Source organism: Colias eurytheme, chromosome 8 (assembly GCF_061535395.1).
Source record: "Colias eurytheme isolate Ceu_HAF_F1 chromosome 8, ilColEury1 Martin Lab GWU primary, whole genome shotgun sequence".
NCBI classification, from domain to species: domain Eukaryota; kingdom Metazoa; phylum Arthropoda; class Insecta; order Lepidoptera; family Pieridae; genus Colias; species Colias eurytheme.
In genome coordinates this window covers 1,156,586-1,183,975 of record NC_142987.1, presented here as the reverse complement: position 1 = coordinate 1,183,975, position 27,390 = coordinate 1,156,586, and the positions used below count along the sequence as shown (strand labels likewise).

The 27,390-nt window shown below is 36.7% G+C and overlaps 3 protein-coding genes across 5 annotated transcripts in view; 1 reads left to right on the top strand and 2 right to left on the bottom strand.

Annotated features, from left to right (window-relative positions):
* Positions 1–243: 243 nt before the first annotated feature.
* Positions 244–11,418, top strand: LOC149906259 (immunomodulatory peroxidase-like). The gene is made up of 11 exons (XM_090104259.1): positions 244–487; positions 3,630–3,755; positions 3,922–4,261; positions 4,520–4,739; positions 5,522–5,699; positions 6,631–6,758; positions 7,251–7,433; positions 7,875–8,202; positions 8,272–8,403; positions 8,507–9,961; positions 11,248–11,418. Exons 3-11 carry the CDS (start codon positions 3,980–3,982, stop codon positions 11,396–11,398), a joined length of 3,057 nt encoding a protein of 1,018 aa, XP_089960385.1. The 5' UTR covers positions 244–487; positions 3,630–3,755; positions 3,922–3,979; the 3' UTR covers positions 11,399–11,418.
* Positions 11,419–12,703: 1,285 nt separating this feature from the next.
* LOC149906258 (inositol monophosphatase 1) lies at positions 12,704–14,244 on the bottom strand. The gene has a single exon (XM_090104261.1). The coding sequence runs from the start codon at positions 14,090–14,092 to the stop codon at positions 13,271–13,273; it is 822 nt and encodes a 273-aa protein (XP_089960387.1). The 5' UTR covers positions 14,093–14,244; the 3' UTR covers positions 12,704–13,270.
* Positions 14,245–16,723: 2,479 nt separating this feature from the next.
* zip (myosin heavy chain 10) overlaps positions 16,724–27,390 on the bottom strand; it is an 81,639-nt gene continuing 70,972 nt past the window's right edge. Inside the window, exons 18-28 of one of the 3 annotated variants that reach the window (XM_090104256.1) lie at positions 25,908–26,073; positions 25,423–25,526; positions 24,923–25,051; positions 24,330–24,578; positions 23,927–24,097; positions 23,223–23,477; positions 22,631–22,750; positions 21,916–22,065; positions 21,320–21,502; positions 20,866–21,029; positions 16,724–18,843 (exon numbers count right to left, since the gene is read on the bottom strand). In XM_090104256.1, the coding sequence (XP_089960382.1) occupies positions 18,708–18,843; positions 20,866–21,029; positions 21,320–21,502; positions 21,916–22,065; positions 22,631–22,750; positions 23,223–23,477; positions 23,927–24,097; positions 24,330–24,578; positions 24,923–25,051; positions 25,423–25,526; positions 25,908–26,073 (1,827 nt within the window). In that variant the 3' untranslated portion in view covers positions 16,724–18,707. Of the gene's footprint in view, positions 18,847–20,391; positions 20,435–20,865; positions 21,030–21,319; positions 21,503–21,915; positions 22,066–22,630; positions 22,751–23,222; positions 23,478–23,926; positions 24,098–24,329; positions 24,579–24,922; positions 25,052–25,422; positions 25,527–25,907; positions 26,074–27,390 lie in introns of those variants that run through there. The other 2 variants (XM_090104255.1, XM_090104257.1) reach the window with 2 other exon arrangements.

Genomic DNA, 27,390 nt, shown 5'->3' with positions numbered 1-27,390 from the left:
AAATAAAATATTATGAATCCCCATTTGTTGACAGAGAGTAAAACTTAATTAACATAAATAACATCACCGCAATCGCTATAAACACGACAAAAAATATTCAATGAAAATGTCACCTCAGAACATCCATTCAAAGCAAATTAATTAGTTCCACAAATTGCAATGGAATTAATAGGCATAAGCTTGATGCTGATATTTGCAACGTTTACGAAATTGTTGTGTGGAAGTGGCAGTATTTTAGTGCTTGTCACATTTCCCGTCAACGCAGTATCGCGCGCGCATCATGGCGTCTTCACGTACGAAAGCGCGCGAAAACTCTATTTACTTTTAACTCTAGTCAATGAAGACTGATCGACTATGACTATGAATTGACTGACTAATATTATGTGACTGTGGTGTTTTTGACTGATTATGACTATTATTTGACCGTTTGACATTGTGACAGTGACTTGACTTGACTGGATTTTTGACTGGACCTACGATAACTAAGGTCAGTATTTTATTTCATATTCATAACTTATTCTATATTTATTTTTTTGTATTATAACAAAATTTACTAACATTGTATCTTTAAAAAGGCAACTAAAAGCTTTTAAATAATAATCGTAAAATCTTCTTCTAATTTTTAATTTAAAAATAAAGGAAAAATGTTCTCATAGTCAATCTAGTTTTAACAAAATATTCCACGATTATGAAGGACTTTAAAATCGAAAAAGTATACACTAAATACGAACGTACCTACGTATTCTAATTTCCAAGAATAATAATTAAATAATAAAAATAAAAACGAAACATCGCAACAATTTTCAATTAAATTTTAATACGGACGAAAATCATTTTCTTATTTTTTCCAAGTGAAAATAACAGATCCTTAATCAAATTGAATGAAATTTCGAGTTTAAGTAGATAAAAATGATATGATGTTACTGAAGATTTTGTAAAGACATTCTTTGAGTATAATTTAATGAAAACTATGCTCATTGCTCAGTAGTTCGTAAGTATAATAAACAATTATAAGTTTATCCGAGGGCCATCAAAACTACTAGACCGTTACACAGTTAATTTTTAATTTTCCTCTCGACTGACAATTTACAGGTTTTTTTCGTACCTACTTATTTTTAATTAAAACGCTTTCCTTTTTCGTGATTTATTGTGGTCTCCATTTTTTTTTCTCTCTTTTAAAACCATAATTTATGTAATTGATTCTGTAATAGTTCTTTAGATATAAATAAAATGAACTAGGTATCTCTAGTAAAGCCTTAAAGGTTATCAAAACTTTTGATTTGATTGAATCATTGAACAAACTATTTTTTATATAAAACTTTTATTAGTTACGAATATTTAACAAGGTATAATTTATATAAATGTTGTATAACTGTTAACATATTTACATAAAATAAATTTGAAGCTCAAAGTCAAGTTTACATAACAATAGAATTCAAACAAAACAAATGTTTAACATAATAACATTGTTGTGTTGTTTGTTTAAATAATTAATCGTTTTTATTAAGAGCTTTTATGAAATATTTTGTCTGTATGCGTGTTTGTTAATTGTGACTTTAAAGTCATGATGTCATGAAAATTAAAATCGGTCTGCAATTGATGGAGATCTCGGTTAATAATAAACGTAGAATAAATATGTACAGGAGAACCAATAAATAATTATTAATAAATAAATAAATAATGTACTACTCCTTTACCTAACCGTTGTCACCGGCTCCAGCTAAAAAATTTGATAGGATAATAAAGGCCTATATGTCATTCGGAAATTATACAGATTTCTACAGATTAACCAATTAAAGAACTTGCAAAATTAGTGTCCTTACTGTAATAGCTATTGTTATAATGGTATATCTTAGATTGAACAAATTCGCAAACTTTACTTCCTTAAAAATAATCTCATAAAAAACAAGAGTCACCCACAACAATATATCTAATCTCAAATATAAACACAACGCAACGTGGTTAGGATCTAATCATGTGCACACACGACTCAACGAAAGTTTCACTTTCACATAGGTCAAACGGGCAGCTATAGTGGCTATTGATTATGAAGCCGCTAAAACCTCCCAATTAACATAACTTGATTGTTAGATAAGTTCGGAGAAATTTTGTAGAGACGCAACTTGTGGTGTAAAATGGTTGAAAAATGTATAAAAATATAAAAGAAAGTTACACAAATGATGTTGTAGATTTGAAAGTGTATCGATGTCTATAAATATATTTTTGGTCGTATGTTACCAAAAAGATTTTGCTTACCGTGGATATGTAGATCGCATCTTTTTTATTTAAATATGGTCAAACATATTATATTTGAATTCATATAATCAACAGATTTCAACACATCGCTTTTTGTAAAAAAAAGTTTTTTTTAATTGTCTGTATATTCACATTTTTCATACACACGTACAACATTTTTTTCAATTCTTTATATTGTTTATAAGCATTTTAAGGAAATAAAACTTATTTATATACTAAATAAAAAAATGAATAACTACAAATTATATTTAAAACTAGCTTTCCACCCGCGGCATCGCCCGCGCAGTCAAAGGAAAAACCCGCATAGTTCCCGTTCCCGTGGGATTTCCGGAATAAAACCTGTCCTATGTCCTGGGGTAAAAAGTAGCCTATGTCCTTTCTCGGGTATCAAAATATCTCTATACCAAATTTCATGCAAATTGATTCAGTAGTTAAGGCGTGATTGAGTAACAGACAGACAGACAGAGTTACTTTCGCATTTAAAATATTAGTATGGATTAACCGAAATCAAACCGAAATAGTGCTTTGCAATTTCTAACAAAATTAACTTTAAACCCAAACTTAATGCAAGAACATTCACAATTACACCTAGTAATCACTAGAAAAAGATTAATCAATCTTCACATTCACCGGCATTTACAAAAAGAATACATAATATTGACAATATGTCATGTAAAAGAAATTGAAAGTCATGCGCTTTCTCCATTCAGTATTCACGTCATGTTGCGTAACTCATAATAATATTACAGTTAGCAATAAAACATTGCGTAATTAGAAAAGTTGTAAAAAATCATACTTCTCTATGCTAATTATGAAATTGTTACGTCACGCAAGAGATATTCTATACTGCGGCTCTGTTTGATTATTTACTGATTGATTTTTAATTAGATACGCGTAAAAGCATGAGATATTCTGGTTTTGTTTGATAAATTATTTAATATTTATAATTACGTATAAACGCATAGACATTTATTCTCGGGAATATTCCATACACAGTGACGGATGCATTTCAAAGATTTTCGCTGATAGGTTTTGCCGGCAAGCTCATCGTTTTTATATACTTTGTTAGATCGGGGCTGAGCGTGTGCTTTCCCAAGATGAAATACATAAAACTGGATTCTTTTTTATGATTAGATCAGGGTATCTTCAAATCATTAAAGTAAACTTTCCCGCATTTTTGTTTTTTAATTAATTTTAAGATAATCATAATTTCTACTGTCTTTAATCTTTAATAGAAAAGATTCATAAAACTTTTACTTTTCGCTTGACTAAAAGCGAAAGAAATTGTAAAAGAAAAAAATATTTTTTTTTTGTAATTGTCACATTTATATATGTAGTGTAATAGGTAATTGACTGTGTATCTTTTCTTACAGTGGAGATGCACTCGAGAGCCGTACAGAGGAGGGAAAGTTTCCCAAAGCGAGTGCGCTGCGGGAGTCACCTCTATTGGACCAGTGCCCTCTGCGCGCCCCTCCCAAGTGCCCTCCAGCTTCTAAAAGGTTGGTTTTCTCTTTATATTCTTATATTAGCTTATCTCTCTATGCTGAATTTAAACAGCGGGATGCTTGGGTCATTTAAATAAATAAGATTTTCGAATAAATAAAATGTACATTCGTATTCCATATATTTTTAATTCCATAACAATAAATTATTACAATTTTACAGATACCGCACACACGATGGCACATGCAACAACCTGAACCACCTCAGATGGGGGTCCACCATGACCCCAGTTCAACGTTTCCTCTCCCCATTCTACTCTGACGGTATACAAGCTCCCCGCCGTTCCATATTCGGTTCCCTACTCCCTTCTGCTAGAGAAATCAGCGCGTCAATTCATGAAGACCAAAATGTAGAAAACCCTGGTATCACCCATTTGCTGATGCAGTGGGGACAGTTTTTAGATCACGATATCGTATCGTCGTCCCAGTCGCGAGGGTTCAATGGATCTGTGCCACGCTGCTGCAAGGATGGTGGAAGGGATTTCATCCCTAAAGAGTTTTTGGTAAGAACATTAATGATTTTTGATGTTACTATCATAAGTCTTGTTCCAATTATCAATTAACTTATCGTCTACGATTTTTCAAAATTGTGTTTATTTAAGTAATAACCTATTTTGTTCATGTGGTATTAACTCATATTCGATAATGATTCCATTTTTACTAGTTTTAAACTTTATCGTGTTTGTAATTTTTCTATTTCCGTACCTTTTCATTATTTTTAAAACTAGTCACAATTATTCAAAAACTCGGCAATTCCGCAGCATCCGGAATGCATGCCTATCGCAGTACCACTATCAGACCCTTTCTACGGTCCGCGCGGCGTCAGGTGTCTGGACTTCATCAGGTCTTCACCAGCGCCACTAGAAGACTGCAGGATCGGCTGGAGAGAACAAATTAATCAAGTGTCTGCGTATATTGATGGGTCTCCATTGTATGCCAGTTCTGCAAGGCAGTCTGATAAACTTCGCCTGTTTAGGAATGGTAAATGAAATCATGAACGCGTTTATCGTATAAATTTTAAGTGACGAATTTCATGTGCTAGTGCCAAATTGATAATAAAGAAAAAATATTAAAAATAGGCCCCAGATGTGAACCTTAGGGAACACCCAAAAAACTACAAAATTAATTCGTAATAACTTAAAAATCTCTACATGAGAAACTGTCTAACGCCTAAATAAATTGCAAACTATAGGAGCACTACTTCAAGAATGTCAACCTCTGACAACTTTTTAAGTAGCAGGAAATGATCCACCTTATCAAATGCATTACTAAAATCTATCCATCTATTTCTTTATCTATATCATTTATATTATACCAATCAACAGTTTAATTTACCAAATCAGTTAAGGTACACATGGAAACCATCCTGTTCAAATTAAGCGACCCTTAATTGGTATAAATTAATAAATAATAAATAAACATTTCAGGACAATTTTCACACACGGCACGATCTAATTCCATACGAAGCTTTCGCTTGTGTTATGGAAACCAGAAGGCTGATAAACATACATACATATTTTATTATAATTAACACCCCGACACGGAGCAAACATCTATGTTCATCATACCAATATTTGCCCCGGGTGGGAATCGAACCCACGACCTCTGGCTTGGAAGGCAGGGGTGGCCCTGCCAACTGGTCCGTCAAATATCAAGCAATGGATAGATCAAAGACTCGCAATATAATATTGTAAATGTGCTGTGGCAAATATTTCAACCTCTCTTCATACATCAACCACAATCAACTAATGATCCAATGACAGGCATGCTCCAATACGGTCGCGTCCAACAGCGCCGGCCGCTCCTCCCCCCGCAGCAGGAGGACGCGCTGTGCCGCGGGGGCGCGCTCTCCCCCTCGTGCTTCCGCTCGGGCGACGCGCGAGTCAACGAGCAGCCCGGCCTTGTGGCTGCGCATATTGTGTGGCTGAGGACGCATAACCGGTATGGTGATAGGTGGAAATGGTCACTGATTTGAGTCAGGTGGTCATTCATGACTTAATAGTAGCCAGTGCCCAGTAATGCACATCATGTGGCTGCCGACGCATAACCGGTATCCTATCCTACTTCCTACTAAGCCTACTAATATTATAAATGCGAAAGTTTGTGAGGATGTGTGTGTATTTGTTACTCTTTCACGCAAATACTACTGAACCGATTACAATGAAATTTAGCACACATATAAAGGGGAACTTGAATTAACACATAGGATAGGTTATATCACGGAAATCCCACGAGAACGGGAACTACGGGAAATCTAGTGTAAATATAATTTTGGGGAGCAGGGAGTTGTGTTTCGTAGCTTCCGCGGACGGATACCCGGCCTCCCGGCGTCACGCGTCGCAGTCATCGCGCCCGTCCGATTAGGGCCCTTCTGGCCTCCTCCACTCAAGCGACAGCTCAAGCCGAGGTTCGTGGTCCCCGTGGCGGGGGGACGCCCTTGTGCATGTCGCTACCAGGGTGAACCTTCAGTTCACCCCCGCGTCCGCGTTAAAATGTAGAAGCCCTTCTGGCTAACATTGAGAGACACCACACAAAAAAAAAAAAAGAAAGCAGTCATCGCGTATGATTTTAATATAGTATTTAAGTTACCTTTTATTTTTTACCTTTTATTTAAGTTACGCCACTATGTAGTGATTTAACCATTTTATGCAATTCCTTAAACATATCTTATATATAAAAATGAATCGCAAAATGTGTTGGTAAGCGCATAACTCGAGAACGGCTGAACCGATTTCGATAATTCTTTTTTTATTACATTCCTTGAAGTACGAGGATGGTTTTTATGTAGAGAAAACGTAAATATGTACCACGGGCGAAGCCGGGGCGGACCGCTAGTTTCAAATATTCTCAGCTGCTAATACATTTCTTACAGAATGGCAACAGAGCTAGCCCATTTGAACCCGCACTGGAGCGATGAAAAGATTTATCAAGAAACTCGCAAAATCGTTGGCGCTATGATACAACACATTACTTACAGGGAGTTCCTGCCTATAGTACTAGGTAAATAATTGTTTGTATTTTATTATTAGATTTTTTATGATAGAGCAAGCAAAGGTGGCCACCTGATGTTAAGTGGTTCCATTGTCTATAAACACCCGTAAAACTGGTGGCATTACAAGGTGCTTTGCCGCTCTTTTAAGGACAAAGTTTAAGTAAATTAAATTTTTTAAGGCATTTTCATTTTGAAAAATATTATTTTGTCTGCTGTCTAGAAATTTTTCGTGAGTCACCTTACACACTTTACATTTTCATTTTTGACGTGATAACGTTTTTAAAATCGTTTTAGTCGGGTGACATGTTCAGAAACTTGTGTCACACCAAAACCTCACGAGCGCGATCGCAGGTATAACGAGAGAGAGACGGACCGATCTCCCGTCTCATCTCGAGCGCTGCCACCAATAAGACGTTATCACGTAAACATCTCGATCGTAAGTTCCTACTTTACAAACAACCAATATTTTTTTTTCAATCATTATTCTTTTGTTTCTCCAGGATCAGAAGTGATGCAGCTATTCGAGCTAGAGCCAGCCCGCACAGGCTACTGGGTCGGCTACAGCCCCCGCACGAGCTCCGCACCGGCCAGCGCCTTCGCGTCTGCCGCGTTCCGCTTCGGGCACAGCCTGGTGCAGCGCTCGCTCGTGCGGTACGACCGGACCCACCGGCCCGTGCCTAACAGTGAGTCTTACAAGTCCTACTATATTATAAACTAGCTTTCCGCCCGCCGCTTTGTCCGCGTTTCAAAGAAAAACCCGCATAGTTCACGGGAACTCGGAACGGTCCGGGATAAAACCTATCCTATGTGTAAATCCAAGTTACCCTCTATCACAGACTAATAATAATATACATATGTACTACGTATCTATATATAATGTGATTTTAAATAGTGTCCTTATTAGACTGATTGATTGAAGGATTTGTCTTAAAAAAACATACACACGAGCTATCCGATCGATTGTCTCTGCTTGGATAGGGATAATAATTTTCAAAACAAAAATAAAAATACAATAAAAATTCTACTAGGGCGAGTAGCTATTCTCAAAACATGAAGAATAATACTTGTTTACAATGTCATAGTGAAAATTAGCAGCAACTAACAAAGCGATCATCCCATTATAGATGTAACCCTCCACAACGAGCCCACAAACCCGTCGAACATCTGGAGCATGGGCGCTGTAGACCGGCTTCTTCTAGGAATGATCAATCAACCGATACAGAAACGGGATGAATTCATCACTGAAGAGCTCACAAACCACCTTTTCCAAACTCCCCACTTTGACTTCGGTATGGACTTGGCCGCTATCAATATACAAAGAGGACGTGATCATGGCGTCCCTCCTTATACCTCCTGGAGGGAACCTTGTGGCCTCAGTACTATAGATGGATTCGAAGATCTATTACGAGTAATGCCAGCCAGGGTTGTCAGGAAACTAAAAGCTCTGTACAAGTAAGTTTATAATGTTTGAATATTGAAATAGGGACAGAGTGCATATTTTAATAATGTTTTACATTTCAGACACGTCGATGACATAGATCTTTTCACTGGCGGGATGGCAGAACGACCCGTTATTGGTGGTTTAGTTGGACCGACTTTCGCTTGTATTATTGCACAGCAATTCTCTAATCTGCGTAAAGGAGATAGATTCTGGTACGCCATTTTTGAAGAAATTTTAATTATATAAATTTATTTAAAGAAATTGATTTAGTTATCTGATTAGTCAGTTATATATTACATGGGTTCTAATTTTTAGGTACGAAAATGGAGGATTCGACTCATCATTCACACCAGCACAATTACAACAAATTAGACGAATTTCTTTAGCTCAAATCCTTTGTCGCACGCTTGACACGGTAGACAGCGTTCAACCCTTTGTTTTCCTTTCCCCTGACAACCCTGACAATGGAAGAATATCCTGCAATAACGGTCTACTAAACAACTTTGACCTTTCTCCTTGGATAGAAATAAACTCCAGCTCAAATAATGAAGTTAAGAAATCTGACGAAATATCCACAAAAAACAAGAAAACAAAACCAACAACAACGACAGAAAGACCCACGACCACAACTAAAAGACTCAAACCAAGCCATAGTAATTTAGTGCCTAAAAAGCCAAATGCTGTCTTGACTGAGGAAAAGCTTGCAAAGCTTAATTCCAATATGAATTTGACTGATGATTTAGAAAACGTAACTGAATCTAATTCAAACTTAAACTTATTGGTCATTGACGATAAACTTGACTTTAAAAACAAAAGTAAACGACTAGATGACGGAGACATACAGACTCGACGCAACCCGATAAAACAATACGGTGACTACGATGACGTACATAGCGCACAGTCGGTTGTTGTAAATAACTTACCGCATACAAGACCACATAACCGACCGTACCTATCTGTGACTGAAAACATTGACAAATATACTTACCTTATTAACTATGTACCAAGACCGACTCAATCTTGGCGACAGACGACTAGACGCAATTATGACAGGGATGTAGTTAAAGTGACATATCAGAATTACGAAGACACATATAGACGACCTAACAGACCATACTACAACAGAGATGACTTAGATAATGACTTTGAATCAAGAAGTGACGAACCTAGAAAACCTGAAATACACTCCTCAGCTAGATCCAACGATGACGTACTTACGACCAGACTGACAGAAAAACCATATGATAAAGTGACTGACAAAACTACTAACGTTGACGCAACGACTGAAAACTTATACAAACTACTGACTTTTGGATACTTAGGTTCTTATAAAGGTGACTTGACTGACAGAATAACGAGAAAAGACTCAAAAGACGACAACATAAGCAAGGACTTTACGACTGACGCAAAAAAAGAAAGCGCTGACACAAACAATGGAAAACTATCGACGTTTTTCCTTTACGAGACTGTGACTAGACCTTTTAACTCCCAACGACTGACTAACGACGAAGTGACTACGAATACAAAAACAAAATACTTTTACGTTAACAATGTTTTAAAGAAATACCCAGATGACGAACCCAAACATGATGACGCACAGAATAGTGACAATATTCGCAAAAAAGAGGACATAGAAGAGCGATCCGTTCCAGACAAAATGGCAGCTTTAGAAGAGCCAAAGTCTGAAAAACCACGACTTAGGGGTAAAAAACCTGGAAACTCTGCGAAGACACCGTCCGTCACTTTTCAAATAATTCCTAGCGAAAACAGGTAAATTTTTCACCATTTTCTTAATGTACAATCTTACGACCTCGTAGTTAATTGCAATCTTCAATAATTGTGTAATTATTGCAAAGTGACGAAAAACCATTTGCATGTTGATAAGTTATTGTTATCTTGAACAATGAAGTCAAACAATTATGTATATTGTATACCATTATAGGAAGGCTTCCTTATATAAATTCAATAGTTCACATATAGACCGGGAGATACTGACACAAAATTTCGAGTCATTGGTAACAGGATGGCGGTTTTACAGGGTTCTTAGTACGCAATGACAAAAAGAAAAATGATGGTGTGAACGCTGGTACCGGCGGCTTAGTCGCGTGGGCATTAGCCGAACTCGTCGGAAAATAGCGAAAGTCAAACGATTTGTAACAGTATGGCACTTATTTTTCCTGTAAGTTTGAGGATCAACGAATATAAATACAAAATTTCAAAGATCTAGGTGTTGGAAATCTTCACTTATATAAATTAATACTTAATTAATTTTTCAAGTATGACAGCACTTTTTCCCCCTACTAGAAGTATGGCAAATATAATAATGGTCACATTTGATCAAATACTCTCCAAAAATCCAAATGCAATACTGGTACAAAAAGTTTGGCGAAATAAAATTTTTTTGCAAATTTTCGGCGGTATGGCGACCATTTGGAATCGTCCGAAAAGTATGGCATGGCGATTTTCGTAAATGGCTGCACGACGATGGTTACCTGTGCAAAAGTTAGCCTGGTACAAATGGTTGAATAATTGTTTTATTTGAATCAACACATTCGCGTCGGTATGGCGGGCTGTAAGTCACACCGGAAAAGTATGGCATGACACTACCGCCTACTTCTTTTTTATGGGCTATCGGTAAATTCTAAAATTTTTGTGTTACAAATCGTTTGACTTTCGCTATTTTTTCGACGAGTTCGACTAACGCCCACGCGACTAAGCCGCCGGTACCAGCGTTCACACCATCGTTTTTCTTTTTGTCATTGCGTACTAAGAACCCTGTAGAACCGCCATCCTGCTACAAATGACTCGAAATTTTGTGTCAGTATCTCCCGGTCTATATTGAATTTTAGATTTATAACTTGCTATAATTGAAGTACATTTCTGTTTGTAATGTTTATAGAGGAGCATTAATTCTAAAATTGCAATTATTAATCCTATAAAATAATATTCTTTAATTAATTTCCTATATAAGAAAGTACTCATCGGAATTTGCCGTAATTTTTAGTTGTTTCTTTTAAATCTCTCATATTTTTTCTTAATTATTTATTTTGTTCTAGCCCTTCCCGATGGGCAGTTTACGACGAGAAAGAAGACCTCACAGACACGCCGCCTCCGAGCATGCCCTCTATCAAGATAGACCCCCACGCGCTAAGAGAACTGCCTAGACCCATACACTTTACATCAAAACGACGCTTTGGAGGAAAATAATATCATACAATTAAAAATAATTCAATTTATAGATTAAAATATACTCAGGATTCTATTGTGGATGTGAAATTTATAGGAAAAATGTTGTGTAAATTGTGACGAATGTCGATGTTATTATTGTAAGACTGTTAATGTTGACTCTAAAACAGACTGAACTGACTAACAGCCGACTTAACTAATGACTGGCAACTGATCTGCTGTGACTATACCTATTGACTAAATTATTTGACGAAATAAAGTGTCTTGACTGTGTTGACTAAAATGTTTGACGAAATAAAATGACATGACCGATTGACATGACGTATTATTTATTGTTTTTCTCGTCAGAAAAAAAAATAATACTTATAAAAAAATAATACTTCCTATTGAGGAAATAACTAATACCTATCCAAACATAAACAACAGCTGAACTTAATAATTCAGACTGTAGAAAGTAAATTACTATCACCAGACTAATTTTAACGTACGATGCAACTATTCCTCAATACTGACTGACTGACTTCCTTTGATAAGCACAAGATTTGACTTTTTGACTTCGACTATGAAAAAGAAAACTAGAATACAAAGAATATGACTGACTTTTACGATCTGAGGTACCTTATTTATAACTTTAGTTACTGAGATGAACTCAGTTCACTTATTTACCATGAATCGACTCATGACTAAACTCACGATCTCATACATTTGACTAATTTTTACTTACCTGACATTACGTAACATTTGATGCTAACCAGACTAAAATGAGTTATAACTTAATGACTATGACTAACATTTCTTAAAATGATTGACACGATGACCCTATGACTTAGTTCGAACTTTCTTGACGAATTCTCAACTGACCTGACCATGGGTTTGATAGTTACCCATTAAAAAAAAGATTACTCGATTTAACACAGGACAGAAACCTAATCACTTCTCTTACTAATTCTACTAAAGAATTATATTGGTAAAATGACAGGACTTTTGACTATACTGACTATGGATTTCAAAGCGACATGTCGAACATAATATTACTGACTATTGACAAATAAACTTGCCGACTTACATTGATGATTGACTATACAAAGACCTATTTACGACTCAATTTTTAAAGTTGACCATAATGACGTGAAACTAATATTTGACTTGACTCTTATCCTGACTGAGGTATTAAATTTACCATTTTGACTGATGGAACTTGTTATTATATTATACTGTGTCTTTAATATTTAAATAATACCTACTACTATGTACTATTTTAATATGTTAAGTATTTCATAGTGCAAGTACAAAATATCACTATTTTGGAATTTTAAGCTTTTTGAAATATTTCAAATACATTCCAAACAGATAATGCATTTATAGAATAAAAACATTAATCTTAATTTTTCTACATTTGCATTCAATGTTGAATTTTAATAATTGTGTAATATATTACATTCTATTAAGAATAGCCTCCACCGACATAAGATATTTTTAACATTAATTTAAAAATAAAAGACAATTGACTTGCTAATGTTTATTTCAACATTATTTATAATAATAACACATTCATAATTGAAACTTATTTAATTACAATTTGTAAAATGTTACACTTCAGTGACAACGAATAAAATTATTTAATAGAAACTGCATTTTTATTTAAACCCTGGTACAAATTTTATGTTTAAGTACTACTAATACACAAATAAATACATTTATTTCATTTCATAAATATAACACTTATTATAAAATATTCAAGATACATGACAGAATAGGTGAAATGATATATGGTAACAAATCAAGTCATTATCAAAATATAATTTGTACACACTGGTAACATAAAATTAAACACAAATAACAAAACATTCAATTAAAACACAATAATTGAATAAAAAATACATTTTTCTATCATTAATCTCTCTCTGGATAGTATTGATTTAGAACCTTGCTCATTTCTTGGGCAAGTTCAATAGACGATGCACACAGCACTCTCCTAGAGAGGATGTCAAATGGTCCCCCAGCTGGGTCTATACAGACTCCACCAGCTTCCCGAACAATAATATCTCCTGCAGCAATATCCCATGCATGAATACCAAACTCAAAGTATGCATCGCTACCACCCAAAGCCACATTAGCCATGTTCAATGCGGCAGAACCGACTGTCCTCACTCCATGTCCGTTCTCAACCAAAAGCTTGAAATTCTCAAACATAACCCTCTGTCTCTCAGGGTCCCGTGAAGTTCCAGCTTCAAAAGACACCAGTGCCTTACTCAACTCTTTAGTTTGGGACACATGAATCGGTTTATTGTTCAAAAAGGCACCCTTGCCTTTCTTTGCACTAAATAATAGTTGGAGAATTGGATTGTAGATAATTCCGGCGACGCATTCCTTGTTTATCGCGAGGCCCAAAGAAATACAACTTTGTGGATATCCATGAATGAAGTTTAACGTGCCGTCTACAGGATCGATAATCCACGTCGGATCATCAGTCAAAATGCATTTAGCTCCATCAGCGACGGATTCTTCGCCGATAAACTTATGTGATGGAAATTTCTTAGCAAGTCCATCCATTAACGTCTTTTCTACATTTTTGTCCACCTCAGTGACTAAATCAATATCACTAGACTTTTGTTCGAAGACATTGCAGCCATCTCTGAATTCTGTTATAAGGTTTCCCGCAGTTTTCACTAATTCTAGCGCAGCCTCAAAATATTCATCGATTTCGTCAGACATTGTAATGAGAATAAAATTGTAATTGAAATTTTTACATAAAACTGCAACAAGTTGATTTGATGAATACACCTAGGAAAGTAACAAAGTTCAATAAACTGCTAAATTTTCCCTGAACTTGCGAATTTGCGATTTACCGCAAATCGCAATTCGTAACTCGAATCTCGATCTAAACAAACGGATATGAATTATGACTGATGACACATTACACAATGCAAATGACAATTATGTGACAACTGACAGCGACAGGCGCAAGGGAGCCAGCTTGCTTACAAAACACGCAGAATTAAACGCATAAAATATTCAAAATTAGCGGTCCGCTTCGGCTGCGCCCGTGGTACATATTTACGTTTTCTCTACATAAGAACCATCCTCGTACTTCAAGGAATATAATAAAAAAAGAATTATCGAAATCGGTTCAGCCGTTCTCGAGTTATGCGCTTACCAACACATTTTGCGATTCATTTTTATATATAAGAAGACTAGCGGTCCGACCCGGCTTCGCCCGTGGTACATGTTTACGTTTTCTCTACATAAGAACCAACCTCGTACTTCAAGGAATATAATAAAAAAAGAATTATCGAAATCGGTTCAGCCGTTCTCGAGTTATGCGCTTACCAACACATTTTGCGATTCATTTTTATATAATAAGAAGACTAGCGGTCCGACCCGGCTTCGCCCGTGGTACATGTTTACGTTTTCTCTACATAAGAACCAACCTCGTACTTCAAGGAATATAATAAAAAAAGAATTATCGAAATCGGTTCAGCCGTTCTCGAGTTATGCGCTTACCAACATATTTTGCGATTCATTTTTATATATAAGAAAGATAGATTTATGTAAAATAAACATGTTTCATCGTATCTAATAAAGTATACTAAAAGCTGATTATTATTCTTAATTTGTATTGACTTAACATAGGGTAATAGTCCGGGATACATCGCCCATTTTTGCAAGTGATTACTATCAAGCTAATTTTTCGTGAGTAGCTTTATTTTGATGAGATGCCCAATAATTTCATGTACGAAACTCTCGATTGTGGTAGCTTACAGAGGTAACAAGGATAAAAATTTTTGATTTGACGGTTCTCAAATATTTATTACGCAATTTGTAGGACAATATGTCTGTTGAATTATATAAGTATTAAATAAGTGAAAATAAAAAAATCAGCTGGTTAGTAATCATTTATGATGACTTCGTTATCGATACACATTGGAAAAGGGGACTCTTTGATCAAACCATAGATTTTGTAGGACAAATATTTTTTCGAATAATTTAGATAATTATCTTGAGATTGAACAAAAAAAACATTCAGTTAGTAATTAATATTTGAGAACCATCAAATCAAAATATTTTATCCTTGTTTCCTCTGGTAGCTACCACAATCGAGAGTTTTGTACATGAAATTATTGGGCATCTCATCAAAATAAAGCTCATCACGAAAAATTAGCTTGATAGTAATCACTTGCAAAAATGGGCGATGTATCCCGGACTATAAGCAAACTTAAAAAGGCCGTCGATACTTGATAAGTTACATTAGGTTATTCGAATACTAACTCAGCTCAAAGATATCATTTTTTTCATAACGTATGCAGTTCCTTCATGGTTTTTATGGTCGAATAATCGCAAAACAAAAAACGTTAAAAACAATAATTATACTGTTTTTATCTAAGGTTTTTAATTTTTGAGAGGTGATCTACATTTTGAGACATATAGAAAACTAGCTTTTCGCCCGTGCATTCAAAGAAAAGCCCGCATAGTTCCCGTCCCCGTAGGATTATCTATCCTATCCTAGCTATCTCTGTACCAGATTTCAAATCGAATCGAATCTTTACAAATCGGTTCCGTGGTTAAGACTGAAGAGACCGATAAACAGAGTTCGGGAGGTAAATAATTGGTAATGCTTATGAAGGGTGTTATTTACTTATTTCTCTGCACGTAGGTATTTATTCAAATTTCATTTGGCCCTACTGGAATGTCAAAACTTTTGTTTTTCTTTTCTATTTATAACGATACCTAAATAAGAACTAATACGTGTAAATCGAGAGGTACTTTGAGACAAGATAGTCAGTATTATTATTACCTATTTATTCTGAACGGAATTCTAGCGAGAAATCTAGAATGAGGTTGTATGGATTAAGCGATATATCGTAGTTTTTTATCGAAATGGTTTCAATTAGCAAAGCATTGCCACTATTTCTGTCACTAAACACAATATTCCTCAAAACCTGGGTGGAGTTTTAGGTGCTTTGTAAATCATTAATTATTCAAATGAGTTTATTTTATGTATAATAATCAAATCATCATTAAAAATGTGCTTTTGGTGTATTTTATGAATACACCTTAAAATATTGCAGACAAGCTTGATTTTGCTTCCACATGTTTGTATTTCTTTCGAGTACAATTTTGACAAGCACATTAATTGAGGACAGAATTTAAATTGTTTTATACAACCATTTCAAAAATATGATCCATTGCCCGTGTATTCACATTTTACGGGTGTAATTTTCATATGATTGTGTAATACTTTGTCGGACATTATTTAACCATGGATTGAAAAATCGCTCCTAAATAATAGGTAGGTATAACGTATTCTTATAGTAGAGGAAGGGAATATAAATAAAACAATCAATATTAAAAATCATGAAAAATTGTTTAATTGGCATACCAACTGATAACTTGTTACAACCTATGGCCAATTTTACAATTATCAATATTGTTAATAATTAAATATAATATTTATGTAAAATATGTTTATGCTTCAATGGTTTACTTACATTTAAATTTATATTATTATTCAGAAAAAAACTTTATAAAAAAAGAGGAAGTCATTAAAATTAAGACTCGGGGTACAATAACGTATAAAATGCGAAGATACAAGTTGTTTCGTTATAAAATAGTGGTTAGAGTCCGTCCGTGACGGTCAGGCGCGTCCACGCGGAGAACCTAAGGCCACGATGTAAACTAAGTCTTATCTAAGTCTAAATAAAGCAAGCGGTCCTAGCGCACACTTGTAAGTGATAATACCACATGTATAAAATGTTCGCCGTTTCCTCGAGCGATGGCGGCTTTTTGGCCGTTACATTTTAAAATTCATCAGTTTGCATAGACAATATATCAACCGCCATCGGTCGAGGAACTCGCACCATCGACTATACAAATACACGACCGATGATGCCAGCAGAGAAAATTTAAAAACCCGCCGACGACGCGCCAGCGATCGACACTTTAACGGTTATCCCCTAGTAAGTACAAATAAAAAACGATGCGGCCACTCGCTGACGCGTCCGTTGACTCCTTACAACTAGCTTTAAAAATTTTATGGCAACAAAGCGCTCAGTGGAACACTCCACACTTATATACACGAGGAGCCGAACCTCCGTCGGGATACGATCGAATCGAAACGTCAGATGAATAAAAAATATTGTCGCAACACCAGTCTTCACCTCAATTGCGATAAATGCAACACCGAAAAACATTTGCCACATAATTAATACTTTTACAATCGAATTTTTATTACAAAAAAAAATTAACGCGATGGCGCCACAAAAGTGATACATGATTTGCACAGATTATTAAAAAATTGTAAGCGCAGGCCGTTTATTTTAACTCTGTGCTGTTATTTTTAATATCTTTCGCAGTACCACCGCGCAATATCACGCATAGAATGATTTACCAATTAACATCGTCCGACCAAGTCGCGACGTGATAACTCGATACTTTAGGAATGTTTCGACACTAATACTGGTATGGGATGAACCAATTTGAACTGACTGAAACGTGTGTTTTCAAAAACCTTACCATTACAAAAATACCAGATTACAAAAAAAAGATCGATAAACAATTTCATCTATGGCAACCCTGAATTGTCTATACCACAATGTATTGAGGTTTTTAGTGTTAAAATTGAGCACCAGTCCACGATCAAATCAGTAAGAAATTCATTTTGAGGCGTACAAAATTTCAAATATCACGTATATACAATTGTTATTGCTTGTTACATTAAAATATAAATATATATCGATTATACATTTACTCCCGCTTGTCTCGAACTATTAGATTTAATAGTTTACAAGCGACTGAGGTTAGTTAAGGGGCAATTTCAATCGTAAATACCGATTTTCCTCACACTCTCGATATAATATTAACATTAAGTTTACAATACAACAAGACGAGCAACTGATTTAAATAAAATAAATAAATTTCACATAATTTTTTTGTCTGCGTTTATAACACAACGTAGCTAATGTAAAAAGAAGTGACAATTTGAATCGGCTTAATTAATTTAATATCAATTTTAAATACAACAATAATGGCGTAACGAAACGAGTGAAATTTTTCGAAACAATTTTACATGAAAATAATTAAGCGACAACTATGAAAGAAACAACTGTTACGCCACTATACCGGAAACTAAACAATATAATAAAAACGGTTTATCGCCATCAACATTATTTAATATTTCATGCAAAACAAATACAAGTTGAAATTTCTCTTAGCGCAACCTTCAAGCTGAGGACAATTATACAACGATCCCCGCAAAAAAATCGCCACCAAAAAAAAAAGTCGCAGCGCAGTCGTCGGTCAGTCGCAGCGCAGTCGCTCGTCAGTGGGGCGCTCACTCGAGGCTGTTGGCGGTGTCGTTGACGTCGTCGAACGACTCGTCGCCGGACGCGTGTCCGGGCGCTAACGACGTGCGCTTGACGCGCGACGACGACGACGCGCCCGACAGACCGATCGCACCGCCGCCTTGCCTTCTGGAACCAGACGAGAGCGATTATAGTAAGCGAGTGAATAGCACGCACATTTGGCCTTTGCCATACTAGACGGAAATTCGTTATTTCATACAAATTCAAAAAACCTTTCGCGTAGTGCTATTTGTAATTTGTATGAAACAACATGTTGCCGTTTCGTCCGCGACAGAATTTCCGTCAAGTTTAGCGAAAGCCTTTGTGGTGCGTGAATAGCGCCCATTACATGGCGGTACACATTGACAATACATGATAAACAATAAAAATGTATCAGTTTTAGATTATCCGTAAAATCTAAAACTATAAATATTAAACTTTCAATATAAGTACCTTATTGTTGTAAGTTGTTCGTAATGTAACACAAAACATATTCCCTGATTTAATAATGTTTATGAAAGTGATTACTGATTACTGTTCATAATATCAATAAAAAATAAATAATACAATTATTTCAAATATTCTTTAGTTCGATTATTAATAATTTGTCAAATAAAAGTAAAGCCTCTTTCAACTACTAATTTGAATATAACTAATAGAGATAGCATTAAAACTAGTGATTAATTCAGAAAAAGTAAAATTATTTCACATGATAGAAAGTTAAGTTTTTTAATTAAAATTACATGTCGAAATGTTAATAAACGTGAACGCATAATATAACACGTTATAAAGATGTGATGATTCTCAAATAAACACAAGCATTTTTCCTTCTACCCTCCAAACAGTTACAAAATTAACACACACATACATAAAAGCGGATCGCTTTCTGTTATTTTTTAAAGCTAAACCTTCATTCGCACTTATTTTAATTAATCCGTTGAAATTTTTTTATGGTTTATTTATTGTTGTATGTTACATATACATAAATGGATGAAAACAATATATTACCAGTATCTCCATTGACGTCCTCTAAACAACTTGACCAAGAATGTATTATAAAATATTCATTGAAATTTACACCTTATTTCGTGGCAATGATGTTCAAAGTCCATTGTATGAAAATTCTGCCTAATATACGAGTAGGCAGAGTTTTGCTTTGGACACTTATTGATTGTGAATCCAGTTGTTTAATGTACGTCAATATGCTTCTCTGAGTATGGATTATGTGCATGTGTTTAGAGTATACAGGTTCAATGCTTTGAGTGTGTTAAAATATGCATGAGATTGTGAGTTGTTAATTAGTACATGTACATGACTCGACGATATCCATGAGTTGACTCGGAACGATGAATATCTGATTTGAAATTAAGATGTAAATGATTGCTTTTTAACTCGTTCTTCTTTTGATTATTGTGAACAAACGGTGCCATAATAGTGAGCATATTATGTGTTCTTACTTCACTTTATTTCAGATATTTTGATGAGAAAGCAGTGAACATTTTCACTGACAGCAGTGAACATTTTCAAAATGGGCATGAGTTTATCTGGCGAAGAACATTATTAATAATGAACATAACTTTGTATGATTTTTAATATCTTCAACTGTATTTAATATTTAATAGTTGCAGTGCGAATGTCAGTTTTGCATTCCGTAAAGCCCTGTTACCTCGTCATTTTGTTGTTCGCCCTCTAGTCACTATCGTCCGATACCGTCGGCCTATACAAGTAATATAGATAAGTTATCATAAATAACATTGTTTTCGTAAATAAATAAAAATTAAATTAATTTATCCCCTAATAAAATAATAATCACTAAATAGTACATAGTGGCCAGTGTGATTGTCGTACATAGCTCTGACGACTAAATAAGTCAACCTACCAAGTCAAAATAACTTTGCCGTTTGAAGCCTTAGCAAGTTCTTGCTTCTGCCTCTGCTTAACCTATTTCCAACCACTGTCTTACCGCGCAACATCTCACAGCTTCTTAAACTGGAGCAGCACGGCGGAATCTCCCCCACCACATGCCTATTGATAACGCTAGAGGCGATAGAGCGAGTTCTCCTCCCGCGTATAACCTGCGCACGCGCACACTCACTCACACCCACTGCTCCCACTCACTCCCACTCGCTCCCACCCGCTCCCACTCACCGCAGCTTGTTGCGCAGGTTGGAGCACTCGCGCGCGAGCGTCTCGTGCGTCTCGAGCAGGTCCTCGAGCTCGCGCTGCGCCTTCCGCTTGCCGACCTTCTCCCGCTGGACCTCCTCCTCCGACTCGTCCAGCTGCCGCTTCAGCGCCTTCACGCGGTTGTTCATCTAAACGGACAAACACACACATAATTAGTTTAGTGAACAATTAATTGACGGCGCACGTGCCACAGATCACAGCCTCTGGTGGCCAGCGACAGCCGGTGGCGACCACACGCTACAGAAATGTCAATTGAAAAAATATAGTACCAATACCATTTATTCCATTCCCTTATTGACCAGAAATATCCAGAAAAAGGCTTATCTTATCCCAGAAATTCCACAAGAACGGGAACTGGGAGGGATTTTCTTTGACAACGCGGGCGGACTAGTTGTTTAATAATGTGAATATTGAATACCTTCTCGATCTGCTCCTTGTACTGGTCGGCGTGCCGGCGCTCCTCGTCGAGCTGCAGCGCGAGCTCCTTCATCTTCTTGTCGAGCTTGCGCGACGCCTTCTGCTGCGCGAGCCGCTCGCGGGACTCCGCCTCCAGCTGCTCCTCCAGGTTGGCCACCTTCAGCTCCAGGGAGGTGATCACACCCTGTTTAAAATTTTACACGTTTAAAATTAAAATGTGACACGAATTTTTGCGTATGGAACACTTTTAGTAAAAACATTGTTAGTTTCAGTAGAAACTTAGTAGTTTAACTGTTGGGTTTTGGTAATATAAGCTTAAAATAATGTTAAGGGTTTTAAAGGTCACGAGATTCTAAGTCAAGTGCATGTCGTTTGAAAAAAAATGTGTACAATTTCTGATACGTACTGTAACTGCTATATGAGAACATAGTTTATACTTTCACCTTGGACAAAAACTAAATTAAACCATGTCAACACATTTATTACATAATAAACTACTTTAAAAACTAAAAAATCATGTTCACAGGTTCTTTTTGTACTTTTATATTGTAAGTCTCCATTGTAAATAAATATGATTATTCTGTCTATCTCTCTTACCTTGGTCTTGGTGCGTCCTGCAGTCTCAAGCTCGGCCAGCTTGGCTTTGAGCTCCTTGTTCTGCCGCTCGAGCACCAGCTTGCCGCTCTCGAGCTTCTGTGTCGCCGCCTTTTCTGTACCTAGCTCCATTGTGAGCTGCTCGATTTGGTTCTGGACCAAGAATAATAAGAACAAAGCTGTTATATATTACGCAAACTTGATTTTGAGACGAACATAATGTCAGACACGCAATAATACAAATACAATAAATAAATAGATAAATAAAAATGTTGTGTGGTTTTATGAAACCACGGTAAAAGTGAAACTGTTCGAACGGTTCCGAACACTGCTTTGTGTAGCGCATGTCGCGTGACGGTCGGCTGCCGAGTAGGTATACCTACTCGGCAGCCGCGATACACGCGACATGCGCTACACAGACCAAACAGTTTGAGACGATGTAATAACAGTTTCACTTTAAAAATAAAATAAATAAACAAATAAATGATTGGGCCTAAAATGATTATTTTACTTCTTTGGAGAGAGTAAATTTATTGAGAAGATTAAAAGATTTAAATTTATTGATTTATTGAGATGATTAATATTATGTGAGAATGCTTCTTGCTAAACTTTCAAAAACTACTGATAAACAACTTTATATCCACACAGTAGAGAAGAAATTTGGCTATACTAATATTTTTAACAAAACGCATAAGTACTAAGTAATAATTACACATACCTGTGACTTTCTGAGCCTATCGTTGAGTATCTCGTTGTTGGACTGCTCCTCATCAAGGTCTTCTTCCAACGCCGCTATCCTCGCTTCGAGTCGCTTCTTTTCGTCCACCAGGAGGGTAACCTGAGTCATATACGAAAATATTAGTTGGGTACGAATACTTTAAGACTTCTAAATGAATACTTCTTTGAAGCATTCGCCGTAAATTTATGATTCTTTGATACACATTTTGAAACAGTCTTTGAAATTATTTTTCCAACTACGATGTTAATGACGTATTCACCATGTACTCCTCTGCTTTCCCATCCATTTGTTTGTGTCAACATGAACCACCTCCCTTCCCCACACATATGTGCGCATGCGTGTGCGGATGTAGAAGGATCCCCGCGAAGCGAGGCTCCGTCGACTCGCAATCGTTTTTTTGTCAACGTTTGGAAAAAGTAAATTCTGTCGTCATTCAATGAACGCGCTATTCGTTCAATAATATGCCGGGTTTTAAATGCTCACTGTTACAATCCGCTAACTACTTAGACGCTGAGTTCACTAAACTAATCGTTAAACCAACGTTCGGCCTAGTCATTCAATAGAACGTCACCTTGGCGGCGGCGGCGGTGAGCTCGTCGTCGCGGTCGTCCCGCTCGCACTCCGCGTGCCGTCTCGCTCGCTCGGCTGCCGCCAGCTCCTCCGCGTGCTGCAGCGCCTCCGCCTCCAGCGCCTTCACGCGGCGCTCCGCCTCACGCGCGACTCCCGCGGCCTCCTCCCTCCCCGCTCGGGCCTCCTCCGCCTCGCGGACAGCTTCCTTTAGCTGCACGGTCAGCTTCTTCGCTTGTTTGACGGCGTCCTCTTTCACCTGGAACGCGATACGATCAAATTAAGTACACGTTCAACATAAAATGTCTAGTAATTTTAAAGTGAAACTTTTATTACATCGTCTCAAACTTTTTGGTTGTTTTGCGACTGCCGAGTAGGTATACCTACTCGGCAGCCGACCGTCACGCGACATGCGCTACACAAAGCAGTGTTCGGAACCGTTCGAACAGTTTCACTTTTACCGTGGTTTCATAAAACCACACAACATTTTTTTTAGATAAAAATAAAAAGAGCGTCTGTACCGAAAACACGTGTCAAAGGTGAAACCTCTTTGCCAAGATTAAATACTACCAAAATATAATATACATAATATCATTATAGTAAATCACAGCATAATTAATTATTAAATAATAAAGGTATAAAAACACAATTTAGCATGTAAGAATATTATAAGCTGAGAAAAAACCTTGATTTTATTTATATACTCACTTTGTTGGCCAGATGCAGCGCCTGCTCCGCGTCCTTGAGGTCACTCTCCAACTTCTTGCGGTGCGCGAGCGCAGCGGCCCGCTGCTTGCGCTCCTCCTCCAGCTCGGCCTCCACGTCGCGCAGCTGCTTCACGATGCCGCGCCGCTTCTCCTCGCCCTGCTCCTCTTTGGCCTAGTTAGGCGAAAAAATATAATTTATGATTAAAAATAATATACAATGTGGGTAGATTCAAAAATTTTTTTTTACCTAACTCCGTCACACTCGATAGCCACGTAAGTCGGGGTGTAACTTTTCATATAAAAAATTATGTTGTATAGTCGTTCAATATTACATATTATTGCATCCTCAGTGAACTATCTCCTCAATCTACAGCTGCAAGCATGTAACACAAGCCGCAACCCACCTGCAGGTCGCGCTCGAACTGCGCGCGCATCGCCTGCATGTTGACCTCGAGCCGCAGCTTGGCGTCCTCCGTCAGCTGCAGGTCGTCCTCGATCTCCTCGTTCTGCGCGCGCAGCTCGGCCAGCTGCGACTCGAGCGCGCGCTTGGCCTTCTCCAGCTCGTGCACGTTCTTGTCGGCCGTGCCTTGCGTGTTCGCCAGCTCGTCCAGCTCGGATTGCAGCAGCCGCTTGGAACGTTCGAGCTCTTCGATCTGAAATAAATGTGCGCATGATTTAATTACAATTTATACAATTGCGGAGTCACAGAAATATATTCTCAAATAGATGGACCGTCATTTCTAGAGGACCAGTTGTTTTAAGATTCATATGGTATAAACCATATTTCGATAACATGTGAAATCCCCAACCCATCTTTACTCAACAACAATATAAACTTCATCATCACCCCATCCTGCCATTAATGCAACACCAACTTTCCCACCAAAAAAAAACAACCTAGACCTGCCCAAACAACAAAAATAACCTCGTCACTTCATACTAACTTTGTATAGGTGCAAATAAGGTGTCTTCCTTAATTCATTCATTCAAAACCCACCTTCTCAGCAGCATCATCCAGCTCCCGTGTGAGGCTGAGCACGCGCGTCTCCTTGTCCCTCGCGTCCCGCTCGGCCGCGTCCCGCTCCGCCGCGTACCGCTCCGCCACGCTTCGCTCCTCCGCTACTACCTGGAATAAGGGAACATTTTATTAGAAAATACGTATTTCATGAAATCAGTAAGAATTTTCAACAATCAAAACAATCGTTGAGAACATCGAGTAAAAAAATTTTTTTCTAATTTTTAGCATTGGCAATACAAACGCAAGCTGCGTATAATAGAGAGGGGACCATTTTTATTTATCATTCTTGTGATATGATGACAATTTTGTATACAGAAATTTTTCATGAAAATCAACCGCCAAAGGTGGCGGTGGTGGTAGTTATTTGTCCTAAAATTAAATTTCCATACATAAATCAAATTAACAAAACTCAACAGTCAAAGGTGTGCTAAAACATAACAAACACTCCAAAACATCAAGTACACATAATTATTTCCCACCTTATCGAAACTCTTCTGTTTCTTCTCAAGCTCCATGACCTTGGCGCGTTGCGCTTCCAATTCAATGTTCGTGTCTTCCAACTCTGCTTGGATCTTCTTTTTGCCTGTTTATTATATTTATATTAGAAATATTATAAAAGGTAAGTAAAATTATTTCGGTTGTCATTTATATTATATCGAGGTAATATTTGCGAATTTGTGTACTGAATCCATAAAAAAAATATTTTACCATTGTCCGGGGTCAACTCGAATATTCGATCGTTTACAGACTTATTTCACAATATGATTTTATAAACATAAAAAAAATGAAAACAAATAGTAAAACTTGTGACAACCCTTACAATACTAATACTGAGTTTGTATATATTTGTATGTGCGTGCGCGTGCGCGTGTGTATTTCCGTGTATGCAGGCGTGTGCCTGTACGTGTGTGCATAACATGCGTATGTTTGTATGTATTAATTTAATAAACATATCGGCACTAACTCTTATCCAGCTTATCGTTCGCCTGCCGCAGCTCATCGAGCTGGCGGTGCAGAGCCTCCGCGTCCTTGGCCAACTTCTTGCGCTGCTCCTCAAGCGCTGCAGCAGCTTCTGCTTCTTCTTCCGCCTTCTTTTTGGCGTCCGCAACTTGCTGGGTCAGCGCTGTCACCTGTGCAGCGACATTGGGGGTTAGTGACGTCACAAATTTAAAATGAGTAACAAATAACAATCATAGCTGCATTGGGCCAGACGAGATGTAACGTATACGTAATGTAGCAAAATAAAGAACAAATAATACAGTTGAAGAAATTAATTTGCGTCATATTTGAATTTGAATTTCTAACATAGAAATTGATCAGCACACATTTTTTAACTCTACTCTGTATATAATATTAAGGTTGATGTTCCGACCGTCCCTCCATACATTTTTGATTACCTCTAAACACTTAACACAGACACTATTTCTTTAAAACTAATCATTTTATCACTTCTCTATAATGAAATGTGTGCGCGTTCGACCTTTTTAATCAATAATTTACAATATTTACTTAGAAAAACAACAGTAAAATACCGGAAAAATTTGACATTTCTACAGTAGTGTGCGTGACTTTTGCCAAGCGAAACACGACATAAAGCACGACATCTAGCGCATAGACTATATACTTATTACAGATCTAGCGCGTCAATGTCTAAACGAAAGGCGATGTTTAGACATTGACGCGCTAGATGTCGTGCATTCGCGTTCGTTATCTTATACATAATGAGCATAATTCTAATAAATCAAAGTTCTGTGTAAAAATTGAGTAATTTCATTTCCAATCGTTCAAAGAAAATAACAATAAAATAAAATAAAACTAATGACCTTAGAAACTATGTTTTTTTTTGTAAACAATTTATTACTCATTATTGTTCGTGATTAGTATTGTGGCTAACATTGACTCATCAGTTCATCACTGAAACCAGTGATAAATCAGTACCTATATCATATTGTGTTTGAATATTTTTAAACAATGATATAAGTATACAATTATTATAAATCGGTAAACTATCAAAGTAATCACAAACTTGCAAACATTGGTAAAATGTCCAGTAGTTTATGAGCCTATTCATTACAATCAAACAAACAAACAAAGTTTTCCTCTTTATAATATTAGTGTAGACAAACACTATGAATACGATCACGAATGCAAATTCGGGGATTTTCTAATTATTGCTAAATAATAATTGAATTCGTTTTGAAATACTCTATAATTTTTAGTGTATAAATAGACATTTATAATGTGGTGCTCATTTTTTTTGTACTGCTAACGCTATTGTAGGTACCTATTTTCGTTGTTTTATTTCAAGTGAACACGGCCATACAATTTTGTCACGAGCCGCCTATGATTGTAGGTACTTTTGTTAGGCTCCTTCGTCGTCCGCGTCGCGTCGGCTCGAAAGTTCTTGATTTCATTGTCACGCGCTATGATTTGCGCGCGGATTTTCT